The sequence below is a fragment of the Atta cephalotes genome (assembly GCF_000143395.1).
Source record: "Atta cephalotes unplaced genomic scaffold scaffold00066, whole genome shotgun sequence".
In the NCBI taxonomy this organism is placed as follows: domain Eukaryota; kingdom Metazoa; phylum Arthropoda; class Insecta; order Hymenoptera; family Formicidae; genus Atta; species Atta cephalotes.
The window spans coordinates 440,582-463,937 of record NW_012130130.1 but is presented as its reverse complement, the minus strand read 5'-3'; the positions used below and the strand labels follow the sequence as shown (position 1 = coordinate 463,937).

Here is a 23,356-nt window from a genome sequence, read left to right as displayed (position 1 = left end):
AGGTTAGGAGGACGTTTACGTCTTAGTCGACTTAGTACCGTCTCTATCTGTCTATAAAATAATTTAGTCGATTCCTAGACACCCTCGCGTTGTATATATATATATATATATATATATACATATATATATATATAAAAGCGGATTAAACTGAGTCGAAAAGTCCTCTACCATTTTGTAAATTTTAAACAATTAATTATTATGCTTAAGTATATCAATAAACAGAATCTTTCTTTATATTTTCATATCAATAATAATTATATATGTTGTATAATTTTTTTGTAGTAAATAAAGATAAAAATTCAGATTAGATGAGCATTCCCCAATGACCTTGACCTTGACATATGTTGCTAAGGTCATAATCGTGAGTGACTTCCAAAAAGATTATCCATTTTGCATACATATTTTTTAATGCAACTATGTGCTTTCTTTACACCAACTAATTCATCTCATTATTCTGTTCATAAAAGTATTAAAGTACAATTATCAAAAAGTTAATAGTTTATGAATTATTTAATATTTTATATCAATATATGTCACAAAGCATAAAATATCTCATAAATTATTGGTTTGACATTATTACCTTAATACAGAATAGTTAGAGGAATTATATTATGTAAAACATTAACATAGTTCCATTTTTAAAAACGAAGGTGATCTTTAAATCCTCTAAGCTTCCACTTGGAAAAAATGTTCATTGTCACACGATACTCCTCTTTTTCTATCTCTAAAATTGTGAATATTATTCGGATGGCCAGTCTTAGGTAAGACATCCTATATATATTTATGATAATTAAAAGAGTAAATGGCACTAATAACGCGTGTTTTTTTAAATATTAAACTATAAAGATATGCGAAACAAATAAAATCAATTTTCAATTTTATAAAAAAAACATTAAGATATTCAACAAGACTTTTCATGGAATGAAAAAGATGAATGTGCTAAATATACGTATTATAAATTTATTCTCATTTAAATATGTAATGTAATAACCTAACTTAAAACAAGTATATTCAGAAAAATGTTTCTAATAAACGGATATATGCTAATTATAAGTGGATACACGCTAATTATACTTACAAGTAAACGTTTTACTGAAAGTGAATATAAACGGATAAACGTTTCACGTTTATATCTTCGTTTATCTTCAAAAAAAAAGGAATGAAATCAAAGCCCTACTCTTTAGTATAATATATAATTTTTATACATCTTGTAACTTCTTCTATCGAAAAACAGCCAAAATTTAATGTTTTCCTTTTTAAATAGATACTTTAGTAAAATTATTGTTTCTGTGTAAGTGCGAGGAAAATATCTAATAAAGATTATAATTTTTAACTGAGCGATATACACAATTTTTATTGAATTCTATGATTTTTCGGTTAAAACTTCAAAATAATCTTTTGAAAAATTTACAATTTTATAATTGTCGATACAACCTCTATTTTTACAACCTCTATTTTTACGGTTAATATTATATGCATTTTAATTTATATGCTTTTTAATTTCTATAATAAAGAAAATCGAAAAAATGCCGTAGTGTTATATAATTGTATTAATTGTAGAGTCACGGTGATCAGATGCCATATCGATGCAGTTGGTGTAACAGATTATTCAAACACAAGCGCAGTCGGGATCGTCACGTGAAGTTACACACCGGAGACAGGCGATACCGCTGCTCGAAATGTGAAGCCGCCTTCTCTAGAAGGTAAGCGCAAATCTAATCTCTAAAGTACTTTACTATTAACTACCAAAATTATCAAGCGAAGACTCATAGAAATCATAAATTAACTCAAATTTTAAATCTTCTCTCTAAAACGTTTAGAGTGAAAACTCACTCTGAAAAGTGCAGGAATCTCACTTTCGAAGATTGAAAATTGAATCACTTTTTTTAAGATTGGCTCAATTTTCACTCTTTAGAAAGAGATTCCATTCTAAAGAATTTATATTCCGATTCCCGATCGGACGAATTAAAGAACTTTAATCCTTCCAAATCTTTCTGGCACGTCGATCAACAAATGATCTGATTTATGAATTATGTCATAAAACGCATACATACGAACACAATCAGTAAGGATCATCAAAATGTAAAAGAAATAATCGCGCTGGCGCAGCTATAAACGCAACAGTGGTTGAACGAGACGCTGCCTCGACGGGATGCTGCCGGTTATCGGTACGCAACGTGCAGAGCCCAACGGGGTCCGTCCCATCGGCTGATTTCAAGGGACCCCGATCCAACGGATGACAAATGAGTAATGATCACACGACGATCGCGGTCCCGGGTGGCATTAGTCAAGCTTACTCTCTTACGTGGGCATTTTTTTTCTTTCTTCCCTCTTCGTTCCCTTCTCGTTGCCTAGATGTTTATTCTCCTCTTTCTCACGCATAATTCTTTCCTGCACGCACGCATGTACATACGCACGCATACTCGGCATTGAATCGTCCTATGCATATTGAAATGCTAAGCTGGCCCCGCGCGCGAAGCACCTTTTTCTAACTTGACACACGTGTGTATGAACGCGTGTGCGCTCGTATATAAGTGGGCCCTCGCGGGGCCCCGGGTGAGCGGATAGGTAGGACGTATAGGTGTTACAGGACAACAGGTAGAACATTAGTCAAGTGCCTTGTTGCCGCTCGTCCGCCTTCGCCGACCATTAAAGTCGCGCTCGCGACCGATAAATCTCTGCGCGAATCCATTTATCATCAGCTTTCCTTCGTGCGAAGAAATTTAAAATTTCGCGATTGCTTAGCAACTAATTTATACTATAAATTAATTAAAATCTCTAACTTTCGATAGATTTGATTTTTATTTTTACATTTTACTTACAATTGTGCATTATTAATCCGAGAATAATCATCTAGGATAGTTTTATGCTTCAGCAGCGAGAATAGGTAATATATGTTATCAAATATATTGTTTAATATATTATCTTTCTTTTTTTAATCATTATTCTTTATAAATCTTTAAATCTGCAATTCTATTAAATTCAATAAAAAAGCATTATATTAATTACAATTGTTATTTTTTTAGAAATATTGTCGTAATAAGCTGTTTAATGTATTTATTCGTTTAATACTTTAATTATTGCTTTTACATTTTTTTTTTCAAAAAATTGTGAATCATAAAATTACGATTTACGAAATTACGAACATAAAATTACAATTAATTATCCAAGTTCTCAAACATTAATAAATCGATAAACAATCAATAATATACAATATATTTTTATTGGTATATAAAAACTCAAGTGATACATCACGTTTACATATAAATAAATCAAATGACTATTCTCGGTTTAATTAAAATCAACGATAAAGAAATGATCGATCGCTTTCTACGAAAAGAATGATTTTGTTGAAGTATTTAAAAATTTAGATACAAATCTGAAAATAATTTTTTAGGATCATCAAGATAATTATGTAGAAAATTTGCAAAAAGTTTTGTTTTTGTAGCAACCTGCTTAAACATAATAATTTTCCGACATAACAATTTTGATAGTGCAATAAATTATTTACTTCCAGATTTGTATCTCTATAGCTAAATTTTTAGATACTTCAACAAAATCGTTATTTTTCTGTACAAACTTTTTGTATCTATTTATAGACTTCTTTCTTTTCTGAAGCTTTCCGACTAAAAATATTTTGATAAAGTCCTAACAGGTCTTTGCTCCTCACTTGTCAGCCGCTATTATAATCGCACAGCCAGATCTTTACGCCACGTCTCTATTCGTCCTCCCACCTTAACTGTCGGTTTGGGTGACCCAACAAAAGGGTGAAAATCTCTATGGTTCTCACACCAAGTGTTCAGCGCGAGAGAGATCTGATCTTGGCTCTTAACCGAGACTTTCGCTTATGACAGATTATAAACACGCAACAATGTATCATTTCGATCGTATCATTATACTCCTCTCGAGGATAATTTCCAATAAGGTTAAAACATTAGAAATCTATTCATACAGTTTGAAAAACGAAATCTAATCCAGCAACACGTTGGGAAAGTATCTTATTTGTTACTCATTTTTAATTTAAAAAATTTTCTTTTTCCACAAACTTCTCAAGAGAAAGTTCCTTTTCTTCAAAAAGTGATACAACTAAAAGAATTAAGTTCTTCAGAAAAAGGGAAAATTATACAATATTTTTCAACTTGACAGAAAATTGATTAGTTAAAAATCAGTAAAAAGAATATATTCCTAACATAACAATTAAATGTCATTTTTGTTATTTGTCATTTTATTTTCGTTTTACAATCCTTAAAAACCATCCTTTTTAAGATGTGACGATTTTTATCATTTTTTTGTGAAATTAGTTCCATGATGTAATATAAAGAAGAGGTGTTTATGAGGTACACCAAATTTGGATCCGTTCTGCACATATGGCGTCGGAACAAGTCGCTTCTATATTGGAAAATAATGAAAACAAAAAACTGACGTCACTTGTAATATGTTTTTGTAAAAAATGGTTGCATGCAGCATTAAGGAGTATAAAAACTGCAGTGAAAATGCGAAAGTAAAAAAAATAAAATTTTGTTCGTTCCAAAAGACAGTGACATTGCGGCAAAGAGAATGAAAGAAGATTAACCTCAAGAGCGGTAAATATAATATAAATTAAATGTAAATTAAATATAATATAAATTAAATGATTAATATTTACAAATTTATATTATTTTGTTTTTTTCTAATAAATTTTGAGTATATATTGATAAAGTATAATATTTTATTAATTTTTTTACCCTTTTTATATGTATAAATAATTTAATAATATTATTATTATTAACCAGAGGAGATTTAATAATTATTATTAAATTATTAATAAAAGGTATAATAGTAGTTCTCAAAATAAAATCATTAATTATCATTTTCTTATTTCAAGATGAATAATCGATCACTTGTATAATATGATAAAGTATATGCTATTGTTCTACATTAATAATATCAACCTAATATATGAAAATCTTTTAATAATAAGAAAAGCTAATTTATGATTTTTTTAAATTAAAAGATAACATTGATTGCTAATTTTTAATTATGAATCATAATATTAATATTTTATTATTAGAAGATGTAAGTAATTTAATGTTTTATGTTCAATGATTATTGATAACTTGGTAACATTGCATTCTGAAAATGAGGTTGGCATTCCTACTCGAGTTGCGTACTAGTAACTGACTAGTGCCACTAGTAATTGATAGTTAATTGGTTAAAATATTATTTTCATACACGTATTTTATAGTTAAAAACATAACAAAAACATTATAAGCACATATATTTAATCATCATACATGTGTCACAAGATGAAGCAAGCCGTATCTAACCTACTGTCGGAAGTCAAGCGTTGCCAAGTTTTCCGCGTATATTTTTTTAATTGCTTAAATAAACATGCTTTTATAAGCTTTTTGCTTCTATACAAATAAATTACACAATAAATAGAATTAAAATTCTTGCAAGGATGTAAAAAAAAGGTTTGTTCTAACTATATATATATATATATATATATTATTTTTTTTTATGTGATTCGAAGCATTATATCACTCATTCAATGCATTTGCCATAAGACACCATACATAAAACTTTAACTTTAGCTCTTTCTTTCTTAAAAATTACACGGTCAGTCGATTTGAAATTAGTATAATATTCCCAGCAAATATAGATATATCTCACATAATTCATACATTATTTTAATTTTTTGTAACAGTTATGTCAAAAGTTACATGAATTTACAGAGAATGTTCTCAAATTTGTCGTCCCATTTTACCTGTAGTAGTTACATAATAGTGCATTAAATATGATTTAAATGGCGACAAAGTTGATATAACAATCTATGTATTGAGACAAAATGCAACATTTATGCAATACAAAATTTGTCACTGTGGCATCACAAATAGGTAAAATGTTATTTATTTGTTACTTATTGACTCGATTTCTTTGATTTGAAGAAGTTTTTTGGTTATTTCTTGCTATTAGAAAAAAAGTAGTTTATTACAGTTTTGCAATTTATTTTAAATGAAAGAAATATGTGTTTAATATGTAACAAAATATTTTTTTAAAAACTATTTTTTTATGTAATAAAAAGATCACGGTTATATCTTAACAAAAAAATAATTTTCTGTTGTTATTTACTTTTATTTTTTCAATTCAATTTATTATTTACTGTTTTGCATCTATATTCTTGTTTACTAACTCTCTCTTATTAACTATAATAAATTATTAAAAAATCACATCGCCACCAAGATTTAAACCCACGATCCCTAGAACATTAGCCTAATATTAATAACATTTACGCTGAGCTAATCGCACGCTTGTGATCGAGTCATTATCAACGTTACTTATACCCTTATTGTTTATTCCTATATTAATTTCATGCTTCTGCTGACAGTTTAATATTATTAATATTTGAGGGGAACAATAAATGTGATTCAAGAAAATTGAAGGAAACAATTGATCAGTAAGTACTACTACAAATTATTTCTGATTATTCAATAAAGAAATATTACATGGAAACGAAATAATATGCTGGTATTTATTCACTTATTAGGAAATGATAATAATTTACTTATGTTAAATATCTATCCTTTATATTTTTATATCTATAAAGGAAAGATTGATATGACAATCGAATATATTGTATTATCTAACTGCATAAAAATATTTAACTAATAACATAATAGAAGCAAACTATATAGAATCTAACTTATATTTTGAGTAAACTTTATTTGCTACCGATACTGATTACTTTATTTCTTTATTGAATAATCAGAAATAATTTGTAGTAGTACTTACTGATCAATTGTTTCCTTCAATTTTCTTGAATCACATTTATTGTTCCTTGATTTCTTTATATAACAAATTCTTATTTCTCTCAATTCTTTAAATAAATGTCACTGTGAAAAAGTGACATATAATTTATGAAATTAAGTTACATCGTATATTACGTAGTGATGTAATTTTATAGGAAAGTACAATCTCTAATTTTAGTGATATAACTGTTATAGATTACAGTATACATTCCTGCAAATGTAACCAAAATATGTATAATTTACATCTTTTTGCATTATGGCTTAGTGCTGTAAATGTATTTTATATTTGTTATGTCTAATTCATAGGTACATGGATATAATTTAATTACATTTAATTTACATAATTATGTTATGTGTTAAATATATAACAAAGACATGTAACAAAATTATCATATAATAAAACTGTATATGTATGATAACACAAACTATAGAAATCAGAGCCTTAAACGGTCTGGCTAGGATCTTAAATGCTTGTATGATTCTTGTGTGAATTTATATACTAGTCTCCAAAAACGCATCATGTTTGTTGGGTTAGTTTCGTTTTAAATAATATTCTGTATAATTTTTAGATAGATCAAAGCATTTTGATTTTTCGATCGTACCTCCTTAAATTATATAGATTTTGGGTACTGCAAATAAAAAACACTGATTGGCTGATATATTAATTGATATGACCAGGTTCCGCCATTCTTATTGATTGATTATCTTTTTGCGCAATAGTACACTTCTTTTTCTTATTATACTATGGTTATTCCTTGTTAATGATTGATAAAATAATGCTATTCCAAAACAAAATATAAGTATTCGCTCGTGTATGTGCAAAGTAATATAAAAGTGATTTCAATAATCAATTCAGGTAATTTAAAAAATTCAGGTTAATTTAAAAAATGAGCAATTATTAGATAAATAAAAATTTTTACAATTAAATTTACTGAATTACGTACATATGTTGATAGGATAATATTTACTTAAATTATTCACGATAACAGCTCGAAAATCATACTTTTTGAATCGTGTCACTTTTGAAATAGGGAACGACATATTTGCTTTAAGATAGCGTTAAGTCACATTGAATTATTGTCTTAACTTGTTGTCAAAGTCAAGTTCGGTTCAATCGAAATCAATCAAAGAATTTTATTGGGAATAAGTAAGTTTTCGCCGTTTGCAAAAGACGGCGCCACTAATAAACTATAGTTAAAATTGTTTGATGTAAAACGACATATCGTAAGATTGGACATCCGGCAACACCACAATCCTGAAATATTAGCGATTTTATATCAGCATCATATATTTTTTTTTGTACGAAAATGTCGAGCCGAATAAGCGTCATTTGCGGGAACTTCTGATTTACTTCTTTAATTTGAAGAAATCCGCAATTAAGGCTCATAGATTGCTTGTAGAAACATATGGTGATGCTGCCTTAAATGAGAGAAGTTGTCATGAGTGGTTTCAAAAGTTTAAGAACGGTGAATTTGACGTCGAAGACAAAGAACGTAGCGGAAGGCCGAAAGTGTACGAAGACGCGGAATTGGAAGCATTATTGGATGAAGATTCGTGCCAAACGCAAAAAGAACTTGCACTTACATTAGGAGTGACTCAACAAACAATTTCATATCGTTTGAAATCATTGGGAATGATTCAAAAGCAAGGAAATTGGGTTCTATATGAACTGAAGCCGAGAAACGTTGAAGCCGTTTTTCACATGTGAAATGCTGCTTGTCAGGCATAAACGAAAGGGTTTTTTGCATCTAGTTTTTGCAGATAGTCACTGGTGATGGATCCACTTCGATAATCGAAAGAAGAGGAAATCATGGGGACCACCTGGCCATGCTTCAACATCGACAGCCAAACCGAATATTCATGGAAAAAAACTCATGTTGTGTATTTGGTGGGATCAGCTTGGTGTCGTGTATTATGAGTTGCTCAAACCGAACGAGACCATTACTCTCTACCGAACACAATTGATGAGATTGAACCGAGCACTCAAAGAAAAACACGCCCACTACTACTCCAGGCATGACAAAATTATTCTCCTGCATGATAATGCTCGACCACATGTTGCGGCGCCGGTCAAAACCTACTTAGAAACACTCAAATGGAAAGTTCGACTCTACCGGCCGTATTCTCCAGATATTGCTCCTTCCGATTACCAGTTGTTTCGATCATCGATATAGATGACGCATGGCCTGTCTGAGCAGTACTTCACATCATATGAAGATACCAAAAATTGTATCGATGACTGGATAGCCTCAAAAGATGAAGCGTTCTTCCGACGCGGTATCCACATGCTACCAGAAAGAAAGGGAAAAAGTAACGGCTAACGATGACCATTACTTTGAATAAAACATTATGTACCGTTCTGTCACAATAAATGCTTAATTTTTTATAAAAAACGGCGGAAACTTATTTGTACTTCCAATATCTTAATGAATAACTTCTCACGACTGTTTTTATTCTCATGGAATGCGGCAGCGAGATTGCATTTTGTCGATAGTTTCTCATAGATAGTTTTTTCATGGACGCCAATCCGAATTCGATCTCATAAGGGAAGTTACTCAAATGTCCAATTAGTTTTAAAAAAAGTAATGGCTAGAAGTTATAGTATCCTACTTCCTAACTAAAATAAGTATCATTCACTGGAAAATTTAATATTCGTTAGAGGAATGAATTCAAAATCCACTATAAGTAGCTCCGAAAATGAATTTAAATGACATTTTTTCATAAATGTTTTGGATTTTTCTACGTGAATAATATACATAAATGGAATAGAAAGGAAATCTTCTCAATTCTAATGATGAACATTATCTTATTTTTCCGTTCCAAAATTGGAATTGCGTTTGGATATGATATAAAGTTGTACGAATGTATGTATGTACAAAAATATATATACATATATTTTCTAATTTATTACATTTTCGTTAATGTATTATTATACGTTTTTTATTTCAACGAATTGGAAATTAAAAAATTAAAAATATTTTATTGTAAGTTTTGCTATACTATAAGGTAGAAATAAATTGGAATCTACGAATGAAATTGAGACCCAAGTTTTCTTTTCTATTCCACTTACGTACAATAAGTATTTATACATATGTAGAAAAATTCAAGAAGTTTCGTAAAAAAAATTTACGAAAAAATTTCATTTAAACTCACTTTCGAAGCCGCTTAAAGAGGATTTTAATTAATAGACGATAGGATAGTACAACGTCAACGTTATTTTTTCAAAATTAATTGGACATCTGGATAATTTCCTTTGTTAGTTACCGAATCAGTTACCGAGTCAGTTACCCTCTTGTTCCTTTTTCCCTCCGTATTTTTTTAGTTAGCGCCGCCTATTTATTATCTAATTTGCATTAATCTAATTTCGATTAAAAAAAATGTATAATTTTTTACACAACCCATTAGTTAAGTATTGATGAAAGTATTGTATATGGTACAAAGTATGCGTTTGCATGAAAAGAACAAGTTTATGCTGAAATATTTAACTAAATTTAGACCTAAAAATTATTAGGCCATCAAAATAATTATGTAAGGCGTTCAATTGATAATACTGCAAAAAGTTTTGATATTCTAGCAATTTGAGCGTCTATATGATTATTGTGACAGTTCAACAAAATTATTTTTAGATCTGCATCTAGCTAAATTTTTAGATACATAAACAGAAGTTTTGCTATCTAAAAATTTAAGTTAAATACAAACGAAATAGTTTCTTTTGCCTACAAATCGATAATCTATAGCATCGTTTGTCTACATCACTTTTTCCGATAGTTTGCTCACAAAAATTATTGTCTACAACTCGACTTGACTACAACATTGCTTATATGCAAGCACTTCTGCGCACAAAGAAAAACAGAAACAAAGTCACATTTGCCTACATGTATTATTGTCTATAATTGTTCGATTGCCTATAAATGAATTATTATCTACAGCTCGATTGCCTACATGTATGAGTATTATTGCCTACAGCTCGATTGCATACATTATCTGCATTAAAAACACGAATTCTCTGCTTTAAAACACAAATTCTCTGCTTTAAAAATACAAATTATTTTCTTACTTAACTTAACTTTAATTTTATATTTGTACCCAAAAGTGCTTGTAGACAATCGAGCTGTAAATAATAATGTATATATAGTCTAGGGACTAACTCCTAGAGAAAAGAAAGAGGGACAAAAAGTCAATATTAATCGTCATAATCAAATTTTAATAAATTAATAATTTTTTAGACTTATTAATGAAATATGAACATTATATTATTACATTGATAAATAACTAATAACACTTAATTAATAGCATCATATAAATCACAACTACAATTGCATCAAGTTATGAAATCACAAAAATGTATCACCTTTTATGTTTTAAAATTGTACTTTTGTACGCTATATATTTTACGAATAATTTTTAAGTTTTTAAATAAGAAATTATAAAATTCTTCGTTAAATCAAAATTAAATTTTACACTGAGCATATCAGATTATAATGTTTTTATTAATAATTGTGTTCTTTCAAAAGTCCATAAGTAATTAAAGAAAAACATTGTTTGACACAGGCATTTATCCCTGAAAGACAAATGCAACGATTATTTTCAAATTCTATGTCAATGTAATGCATAGTAAAATGTTGAAATATTTCAATTCATCGCTGATCAACTTGTTTATTATTATTATAATACAGGCTGCATTCCAGGAATGTATTTTTAACGCTATCAACGTTTTCCTTGTTATATATATTCAATGAAGATAGAACGCACATTAGTGCTGATTATAAAATCACTAGCTCTATAAAGTGCCGCAAACTCGCATCCATTTTCATGCGAAATACGGCTCGATTTCGAATTTATGCATTTGTATTACGTGCTTTATTTGGGAAAATGAAGTTGTCAAGTATGTAAATTAATTTTTAGTTGTAATTAGTTTATTTATGAACAAAAAATATGTACGAATGCTCAATTTATGTGTTCTTTAGTTTAATACGGATTTACAATATTTGTCATAGAAGTTTTGTGCATAAAAGTGCACGAAGGATACGTGTAAGTACAGTTCAGAACTGTTTAGGAATACGAAAGTATACATCACACGTGTGATCACCATGAGCTTGAGCATTTTTAAGAAATTATTCGACCGAGACAAACGTATTTTTGCCTTGATCCGGGTTATTTTTTAAAAGTGACTGCAATCGTAGATTTAGTCATGCATTTAACTGCCCAATTGACAATGTGGACCCTAGTATACTTCAAATCATGTACTATGTGCACTTCGGCCATTTTTTATGATATTTCTGATATCTGAAATCTGATTTCTGAAATCAATTGCACTTTATAATCTAGTAACTTTAGCTGATTAGCGCTGAAAGCGCGCTCTCAGATCGCAGATACAATGATATCAGATACACTTACTAAATGGCAGTTCAATATGTGACGCTTGCAACGTCATAATTGCATTTGAGTACCTCTTAAAAAAGAGAGACAATTTGTGATTAAAGTCTTAATTTAGGACAAAATTTGAGCGTGTTGTAAATAGAGATGAAAGATTAAAATTAGGAATTGTCCCTCCCAATTTAGGATGATTGATCACTAGAATGTATAGACAATCAAATATACAATATATATAATAACATGTAAGCAAATGTGATTTTCTGAAATTTTTACTTGTGCGCATAAGTGCTTGCATATAAGCAATTGAATTGCAGGCAATAATTCATGTAGACAATATATATAGGCAATAATACATATATGTAGGCAAACTTTGTTTATAAAATTTTAGTTGTGTGTAAATATGAATATAGGCAAATGATGCTGTAGGTAATCAATATATAAGCAAACAGGATTCTCCCGATATAAACCTAAAAATTTTGTTGATTTATCAAAATACTTATGTAGAACGTTCAAATTAATTATTTAAAATGTCACTTTTTGCAGCACTACTCTTCATACAATATTTAAGATTTCTACGTAATTATTTTGATAATCCAACAAAATTATTTTCAAATTTCTGGTTAATTTTTTAGTAATTTGTAACTAAATTTTTAGTTATTTCGACAAAATTCATGTAGTTCTATTCATGTCATAAATTGATAAATGATATTAACTATTTCAAAAAAACCAATGAAAAAATATATAAATCGAAATTAGATGATTTATAGAACAAACAAACGATTTTTTACTGTATTTAAATCTTTACAAAACAAACGTTTCGAGATTGATGAAAATAGAAATTGAGAATGTTGTTGCACCCACGAATCACTATGACTTCGAACTGTCGAGGATGAAGTTTAACCATTTATTTCATTTCCTTGCAGCTCAAATGCAACTCTTCTTCTTCTTATATAATGATTGCCTTTATACACTTGAATTTTCATTCTTGCAAGAATTAAACAGTCAAATCATTACAAAAGTTCTATGTCACTTTCTTTCTATGGCTAAATTTTGGAAATTATAATAAGTAATTATTTTGAAATTTATTTTTTTCGAAATAATAGAAATTACAAATAGCATGAAATTAAAGTCTATTTTTCGAGAATTTTTAAAGACACGAATAAACTTTTATGAAATCTTATTTTTAAAATACCTATTCTAATAAATACTACAGAGTTTATTGGAAAAAAACATTTGAAATACAATATTAAATAATTCTATTATTGAGCTTTAATATCTTATTAATCTTGGACAAGCTAAATATGATAATTTCATATAAGAAAATAGTTTTTTGTCCTACTATCTACTCTTTCTTACATTTTATAAACTGATATAGACAGGCAAAATGTAAAATACGTTGAAACGATATATTATTGCACAATCTGCAACATTAAAAATATGATAAATATGCACATTAGAGGAACCTCTCAGTGACCTTGATCTTGACATATGTTGTTAAGATCATAACTCTGAGAGAAAGTTTTAATCGTCGGACGGTACTCATTAAAAAGTTCTAAACAAAAAAGTTTAAGAATGTCTCATTTCTGCCATATAAAACTAAAATTTTTAGCTTCAAAATAAATTTTTTGCTCTAAAAACATTTTTTTATGTATTTTTTGTTCTTAAAACAGAAAATTTTAATATAATTTTTTGGAACGACTCTTCATTATAAAATGAAATACGAAAGTCGTCGCATGGAAGTAAGGCACTAGATATAGTATATAGGTATTTTCATTCGCCATTTTGATTCCACTTGATTGATAGATTATAGTACGATTGTGACAAAAATAAATGTTAAGAAGAGCCCACTCATCTCAAATTTTTTAAAAATATCCTGAATGCGTTAAAAATATCCTTGATGCGTTTTTGTATAAAGATTTGATAAGAAAAAAGTGTGTAATAAGAGCTCTATTCCGCGAACCGAAATACATTAATTTTCAAAGTCGATGACTATTCAATCATTTAGGTTAAGAAATCTGTTATAATAAAGCATAGTGATTCACTATGCTTTAAAAACATACATTCTCTGCTAAAGTGAATTTATATCTTAAAAGCAAATAAAAGTAAATTTGTGTTTTTAAAGCAGAACCATTACTGTGACAGATTCCCTAACCCAAGTCGTCGATTTTAATCCTTAATACACAACTTATTATTATAGGTGTACAACAATTGAATGAACAACGGCTTCCGCCGTTTTCCTATAGATGGCTTTAGCGGTAAGTGGTAGTCGAAATAAATAGATCATAGACATCATACAATAAACATCTGTCAACATAACCCCATAGAAACATTAGTCGATTTGTGTCTGCATCATAAAGTTATTCTCGATTGAAAATGTCAGTTTACGAGCCAAATTCTCGTCATTTGCGGGAGGTTTTAATTTTTTGCTTCAATATGAAGAAATCTGCGGCTGAGGCTCATCGAATGCTCTCAAATATTTATGGTGAGGCCGCTATTAGTGAAAGAACGTGTCGTGAGTGGTTTTAACGCTTCAAGAACGGTGATTTTGATGTCGGAAGACTGGCATAGCGATGAAAGAGAGAAGGTTTTCGAAGATGCAGAATTGGAGGTATTACTTGAGCAAGACTCGTGTCAAAATCAAGAAGAATTGGCACGATCATTGGGAGTGACTCAACAAGCCATTTCAAAACGCCTTAAAGCCATAGGAATGATTCAGAAGCAAGGAAATTGGGTGCCGAAGCAAGGAAATTTGGTTCAATACCTTGAAATTGACATTCCAACTACAAAAAAAAAAGTTCAAGTGTCGGCTGTCCAAAAAAAATTTAATTATAAATTTAGTTATTAATAAATTGAGTAATCTGAAAATGATATTTTTTTAATATACATAAATGGCTATAAATTGTGAATATTGTATTTACATTTTAAACAATGCATTTTATTATTATGTTAAAAAAAATTTATAATTTATTAGGAAAATGTTCTTTATAACATTACAGATATAATATATAATATATAATATTACTAATAACATTTAGCTTTTTACTAATAATTAATTTAACAATTAATACAAGAGTACCAAAAATCGTGTTTATTAAGGACTAATATATTGTTCTAGGATTAAATTATTTTTTTAATAATTCGTGAAATATTCCCGCAATACTGAAAATTAATTGAAAATAAGGAAAGAAATAAAAATTTTTTAGTTATTAGGTGTACAACTTTGTTTCCGCCGTTTTTTTTCCGAAATTCGAGGCTTTATTGTAAAAAACTGGTTATACATTTATGATTCAAAGTATTGTCTATCGCTGGCCACTACTTTCTCCCATCTTTCGGGTAGCGTACGAACCCCGCGTCGAAAAAACTGGTCATCTTTTGAGGCTATCCACGAATCGATCCAATTTTTTACTTCTTCATAAGACCGGAAGTGCTGGTCAGCCAGGCCGTGTGCCATTGATCGAAACAAGTGATAGTCAGAGGGAGTAACGTCTGGAGAATACGGCGGGTGGGGTAGGACTTCCCATTTCAATGTTTCCAAGTATGTCTTGACCACTTTCGCAACATGGAGTCGAGCATTGTTATGCTGCAAAATCATTTTATCGTGTCTCTCGTTGTATTGCGGCCGTTTGTCTTTCAATGCTTGGTTCAAACGCATCAATTGCGTTCGATATCGATCGCCTGTGATTGTTTCAGTCGGTTGTTTTAACAGTTCATAATACACTACGCCGAGCTGGTTCCACCAAATACAGAGCATGACCTTGGACGTCAAAATCACCGTTCTTGAAGGGTTGAAACCATTCACGATACGTTCTTTCACTAATAGCGGCCTCACCATAAGTATTTGAGAGCATTCGATGAGCCTCAGCCGCAGATTTCTTCATATTGAAGCAAAAAATTAAAACCTCCCGCAAATGACGAGAATTTGACTCGTAAATTGACATTTTCAATCGAGAATAACTTTATGATGCAGACACAAATCGACTAATGTTTCTGGGGTTATGTTGACAGATGCCCAAGTTTATTGTATGACGTCTATGATCTATTTATTTCGATCACTTACCGCTAAAGCCATCTGTAGGAAAACGGCGGAAGCAAAGTTGTATACCTAATATAAAAAACGTACACTTCATACATACATTAGATCATTTATGACCCAGAGGACTTTAGAGTCATGCCAGTTAAAGAATATGCACGAATTGAAGCCGGCAAAACTTGTTCTCTAGATGCCATTTTTTTAGAAATAGAAAGAAAACCTGTATTTGAGATACTTCTAGTATTTGAAAAAAAAAGAAATGTGCAGGACACGAATGACCCAAAGGTGTGTATTAATGATTAAGAATTAATATCTCGGTTCACAGAGCAGAGCGATCCTTTTTTTCTTATCAAATCTTTATTTTTACGCAAAAACATATTGATTTAGTGTATTTTTATCAAAATTTGAGCGGGTTTTTCTTAATATTTACTTTTGTCAGCATTATAATAGCATTATAACTTATTAGTCAAGTGGAACCTGAGAATATTTACAGATCTAGTGCTTTAGTGGAAGTCATGCGTCTCTGAAGTAGGAGGAGAGGTGGGGTGAAAGTCGTTTCGCGTGAAAAGTCGTTTTTAAAGCAGAAAATGTATTTTAAATCTGGAAATTTTTGTTTTATAGCAAAAATAAGATTTTTTTCTTAAAATTTTTGTTTATAATTTTTTAACAAATGATATCCGATGGTTGAAACTTCTACAAGATCAGGATCATGATCTTAATAATTATATCAAGATCAAGATCATTGGGAAGAGAGAGGGAGGGGGACTAATCTAATATTTATCAAAAATATTTTTTTAGTTAAAAATAATTTTCAATGTTTTTTTAGTTACAAAAAAATACATTACATAATATAGTAAAAAAATGACATATTATAATTTCCGAATATTCGGACTGTATTATTTAAAAGTGAATTAGTTATTTCAATTCTATATTTATAAGTGATAATCCATTCCATTTTTAGGGGTTATGATTTTTTGCACATTCTTAACTTGCAGAAATGATAATCTTTAAAAGTGAATTAGTATATTATTATTGAAAAACAGTAAATATTTGCCGATTATATCAATTATAAGTATAGCACTGAAATTAGTAATAACACATTAATTCATTTTTAGAGAATATGAAATATATTAGTTTAATGCTTTTTAATGCTTTAATTAGTTTATTGCTGTAATTATGGGCCATGGCACACAAAAAAACTTAAGCGGTAAAACGTAAACAATAAGCGAATTGATCAATCACAAAGAGTCAGTAAGGCCATACGTAAATCAATCCAATATTGATTTACCTGTTTACGTTTTACAGCTTTAAGTATTTTGTGTACTATAACCCTGTCTCGAACAAATTTTTTCTTAATCTTTTTAACCTTACCTTTTTAATATTACATTACTTGCGTTCTTTTAAATATAATTATTCGCATAGAATGTTTCTAATACTTCAACATTACATCTCATTGTTTCCTTTGATGTTTTACAGTTAAACAAAGATTGATAACATTTTATTCATCCATTAGATAAAGATAAATGCTAATTTTTTTATTATTGTGAAATAATTTACTTTAAAAAAATGTCAAGTGTGTGTGTGTGTGTGTGTGTGTGTGTGTGTGTGTGTGTGTGTGTGTTCAATTAATTTATGAGGTAAAGGTCCTGGACCTTACGACGCGAGTAATTATTATTGTAAATGTTAAATTAAAAATTAAATTTAAACCAAAAATTCTTGATATTTCAATTGTGAATTTTTGTCGTACAACAAATGTGTGCAAGACAAAGTAGATCTCTCTAGCCAATCAACAGACTTGAAAAATTTGTCATACGATAAAAACATTCTAAATGAAATATCATTCCTTGAGTTAAATAATATTTTTATTATTTTTAATTTCCAAGTTTGTCAAAATGTATTATCTTAATTCAAAACATGATATAGTTAAAAAGCAACCACCTCTAATTAATTCTTTGGTAAAAGTTTTTTATGCGTGAATATATATTAGGTGTGGGAAAAAGTGGTTTTTTAATGCCATCTAACGGGAAAAACGACCACGAACTTTTTCTCGTATCTAATATATAAATATGTGTATATATATATATATATATAATGAACGTACATAAGCATATGCATAGAATTACATACAAAATATGTCCATATATGTCTATCTTTCTTTCTTTTGTAAAATTACTGTTTAGAATTATAAAGATAATAATAATATATAATGAGAAAACATAAAAAATAATTAAAAGGATAGTTTTCGCATTGTTAATTCTTATAGAAAAAAAATCAAGTTTGGAGAAAATAAAAAAAATTGCTCATATATATAATTATATATAATTTTATATATAATTATACATATATGAGCAATTCTTTTACATTTCTCCAAATTTGATTTTTCTTAAAACAATGTGAAAATTATTCTTTTAATTATTTTTGATATTTTTTCAAACATTTATTATTATTATTATTTTTAATATATCAAGTAGTAATTTTACAAAAGAAAGAAATATATAGACATATTTCAAATATAATTATACAGTTTATGAAAGTTTATACATGTATCATGTATGTTTGTATGTATATTTTGTATATTCGTGCATAAAATTTTTTTACCGACTGTCCGCACTTGGTAAATGATAAATTAAATTTCAGTCAAATTTAACATTTTTTGGAATAAATTATTTTATATTGTTTTAGTTATAATTAATAACATACTGAATATGACAGGGGCGACCTATAAGAACGATTAAAAATAACTAAAATTGGAAATAATTTGAAATTACGAATTTAACAATAATGAAAAGTTAACAATACTAATAAACATCAGCGAAAGGACTCCGCGTTTGAATGTCCTATATCATCCGAATATCACCTTTCATCGTCTGATCGAAGATAACACGTCGGCGAAACGCCACATAATATCGTTATCAAAATAGAAATACGCGACTAGTATTTAATACAGGCATACTCGACACATTTTTATTTCTCCTCGCATCATCAGTCGCGTTTGATCGGCCACGAAACGATATGTTCGATAATAGGACAATCGCGATTCACCCGGGCGATATAATCCTGGTAACGCATGAATAATTCAACCGCAAAGTGCAGGAGTAAATTCGCCATCTGTCTTCGTTTCGACGTGCCGAGACAGCTCGCTTGACCATCGCACCTCCGCCGTTCACCTCTTCATTCGGACTTCGCGGACTCGATCCCGCTTTAAACGCCCGCAGATTCAGTTTTCCGCCACACTGTCGACCTGGACATGTATACTAGCCACAGAATGAATTATTCATTAATAATTCGGGTCCACGAAAATCGTCAGAATTGTTACTCAGACTCGACCCATTCAAAATCTCCGCGTTCTCTTGATGCTATATTCAACACTCGTTATAAATACATCTTTATATATATCGATGTACTCTTTTTGTTACAATAGATAAAATGTTATTTTTTTATCGCAGAGATTTAAAATTCGTTGTTCTGCGTGAGCCTCGAAAATAATTACTCTGGATATGTTCAGAATTTTTTTTCATATTTATTCATATTGGTGCTAACAGAAAAACACATCTTTGATACACGTATCTTCAACGAAGTGAATTGTGATAAAAATATTGAGAATGCAAATAAGTTTCCGCCGTTTGCAAAAGACGGCGCCACTAATAAATTATAGTTAAAATTGTTTGATGTAAAACGACATATCGTAAGATTGGACATCCGACAATACCATAACCTTGAATTATTAGCAATTTTGTATCAGCATCATATATTTTTTTTTGTACGAAAATGTCGAGTTTTGAGCCGAATAAACGTCATTTACGGGAACTTCTGATTTACTTCTTTAATTTGAAGAAATCTGCAGTTGAGGCTTATAGATTGCTTGTAGAAGCATATGGGATGCGCTAAGTGAGAGAAGTTGTCGTGAGTGGTTTCAAAAGTTTAAGAACGGTGAATTTGACGTCGAAGACAAAGAATGTAGCGGAAGGCTGAAAGTGTACGAAGACGCGGAATAGGAAGCATTATTGGATGAAGATTCGTGCCAAACGCAAAAAGAACTTGCACTTACATTAAGAGTGACTCAACAAACAATTTCATATCGTTTGAAATCATTGGGAATGATTCAAAAGCAAGAGAATTGGGTTCCATATGAACTGAAGCCGAGAAACGTTGAACGCCAATTTTTCATATGTGAAATGCTGCTTGCCAGGCATAAACGAAAAGGTTTTTTGCATCGTATAGTCACTGGTGATGAAAAATGGATCCACGATAACCCAAAGAAGAGGAAATCATAGGGACTATCTGGCCATGCTTCAACAGCCAAGCCGAATATTCATGGAAAAAATGTTGTGTATTTGGTGGGATTAGCTTGGTGTTGTGTATTATGAGTTGCTCAAACCGAACGAGACCATTATTGGGGCTTTCTACCGAACAATTGATGAGATTGAGCCGAGCACTCAAGGAAAAACGCGCCTCCAGGCATGACAAAATTATTTTTCTGCATGATAATGCTCGACCACATGTTGCGGCGTCAGTCAAAACCTACTTAGAAACACTCAAATGGGAAATTCTACCCCACCCGCCGTATTGCTCCTTCCGACTTGTTACGATCGATGATGCATGGCCAGTCTGAGCAGCACTTCACATCATATGAAGATACCAAAAATTGTGTCGATGATTGGATAGCCTCAAAAGATGAAGCGTTCTTCCGATGCGGTATCCACATGCTATTAGAAAGATGGGAAAAAGTAGTGGCCATTACTTTGAATAAAACATTATATACCGTTCTTTCACAATAAATGCTTAATTTTTGATTAAAAACGGCGGAAACTTATTTGTACTCCTAATAACTATAATTACATATTACTATAATTACATATAACTATAATTACATACAGGTAATTATGATTATGACTACAGTAATAAACACAGTTCCATCAATCAATGTATATATATATATATATATATATATATATATAGAGTTGACAATCAAAAATGACTATACGATAAGTTTAAAATTGACAAGAACAAAGGATTCTTAATTTCAAAAATAATATAAAGAATGCACATACAGGGCATATAAGAGTCAAATTCAAAAAATTATAAAACATGAAAGTTACGATAAAAAATATAATAATCTATAATTAATTAATAGAAAAAATTAAATACATATTAAATACATGTTTTGGTCTCACGATTGAGCCCTCTTTAGATATTTGTAAAAATTGTATATGTGCAGTGATGTTAAAATGATGAAACACAGCAGAGATGGATAATATTATATAGTAGTAGTGATGACCAGATGAATGTTTCACAGAGAAATACAAACTTGCTTGCAAGCAGTTGAACAACTGATTTGGAATTTCTCGATATTCTGATAAAAAATCAAATTAAAAAATGAATTATATAATATAATAACAAAAAGCAAGCAAATATTATTCTGGTAAAACCTTACCGAACTGGCCATACATTTATGTTTCGCATATTGAAAAGATGTCCTTCAAAATAATATTAGAAGTCAATGTGATAATTTATTGTATAATAAATTTACAGTAGAGGAGACTGGGGACAGTTGTAACGGAAGTTAGTTGTAACAATGTATAAGATGATCATATAAAGAACAAAAATAGTCAGTATCAAGACCTGCATTTGCATCATGATATCAATTGCGCGTCTTGTAAAAGAAGTTATATGTACAGTGCTCAGAGCTATGTAAGTATAAATTTTTGATGTTATACTTTTTTGCTTTCAAATAAAATATATACTTTTTATCATGTTTTCATTTTATTAATTCTAAAATATTGTATGTTTTCTCAAGCTATGTACATGTCTTTTTTTGATATTTTTAATTAGTTTCAAATATATTTATATAAATTTTTACAACATCAGTTTGAGGTTAAAAGTACCGTCAGGATATATTAATTGTAATACTATTATAATTAATAGTAATGTTAAGAAGAGCCCGTTCATCTCAAATGTTGAAAATTTTTAAAATACATTGAATCGTTTCCGCATAAAAATAAAGATTTGACAAGAAAAAAGTATCGCTCTGTTTCGTGAATCAAAATATTTTTTTAATTGACGACTATTCAGGTTAGGAAATTTGTCACGATTGTCACAGTCACGAAATATTGTGAGCATGCGTTAAGGTCATATTTTCATGCTCTATAGCCATGAATGCATTGTATTTTTTACTGTAATAGATATTCACTGCTTTATGAACACAAATTCATTGCTTTAAAAATACACAAAATCTTTTTTCTTTTCCTAAAAATCTATTCAAAACATTACATCACTAATTTTTATTCTTTTCAATATAAATCTAATTTTACAATATTATAACTTTTCTATATATTTTGTTAATTCAAACAGTTAAATTATATAATGATTCATATGGATTGTATCTTCTAAAATATGAGATGCAAATCATTATATCTTCAATCCATTCTACCAATTACGATTTGCATTATAGCATCGATAAGAGGAGTCACCAACAAGATACAGCATATACGAAATTATTACAAGTAACCTCCATCTTCATTATGCATATATCTATAATTAATTTCTCACAAATCCGAATCTCTTGTCAACTGAAAATGACCTCATGTGAAGTCGAAACGTCTATCTTTTATAAATTTAAATTTTGTTATTAAGTTTTGTTATTAATTTTATTGTTTCTCAATTTCATATATCTGATTTTTACACTTAAAGTTAATAAATATAATGTATAGCGCACTCATAGCTCCTGTTTATATATTTGAATAATGACGTTCATTATTAAGTTTTAACTATTTGAATCACGCATGAGTTTGGTACGCAGTCAAGTTTAGATAGCTAGATACAATGCTAGGTAATATAACTAACCACTACATGCACGAGAATGTCATCTATCCACGATTATCGTATTTTTATTTAATTAATAAAAATTAAATAACTATTCATTATTGCTATTCACTATTGTAATGTGAAAAATAAAGAATGTTAATCGTTACTTTATTCGCTTTTAACTACATAATACGATAAAATGAAGGTATTTACTATTATATCCTTGTATACAAATACTACAAAATTAATCAAGCAGTGAATTAAAAACACATTGATTAGAGCATGTTCACATCTTGACGGAAAAACAGAAAGCGGAAAAACAGTGGCCAATCAGAACTCGCGCTAGTAAGTAATACAA

The 23,356-nt window shown here is 29.5% G+C and overlaps 1 protein-coding gene across 1 annotated transcript in view; it reads left to right on the top strand.

The window, feature by feature from the left end:
* LOC105623869 (zinc finger protein 423 homolog) overlaps positions 1 to 23,356 on the top strand; it is an 86,858-nt gene that overhangs the window by 39,573 nt on the left and 23,929 nt on the right. The window contains exon 4 of the mRNA XM_012205242.1: positions 1,561 to 1,703. Within this exon, the coding sequence (XP_012060632.1) occupies positions 1,561 to 1,703 (143 nt within the window). The remainder of the gene's footprint in view (positions 1 to 1,560; positions 1,704 to 23,356) is intronic.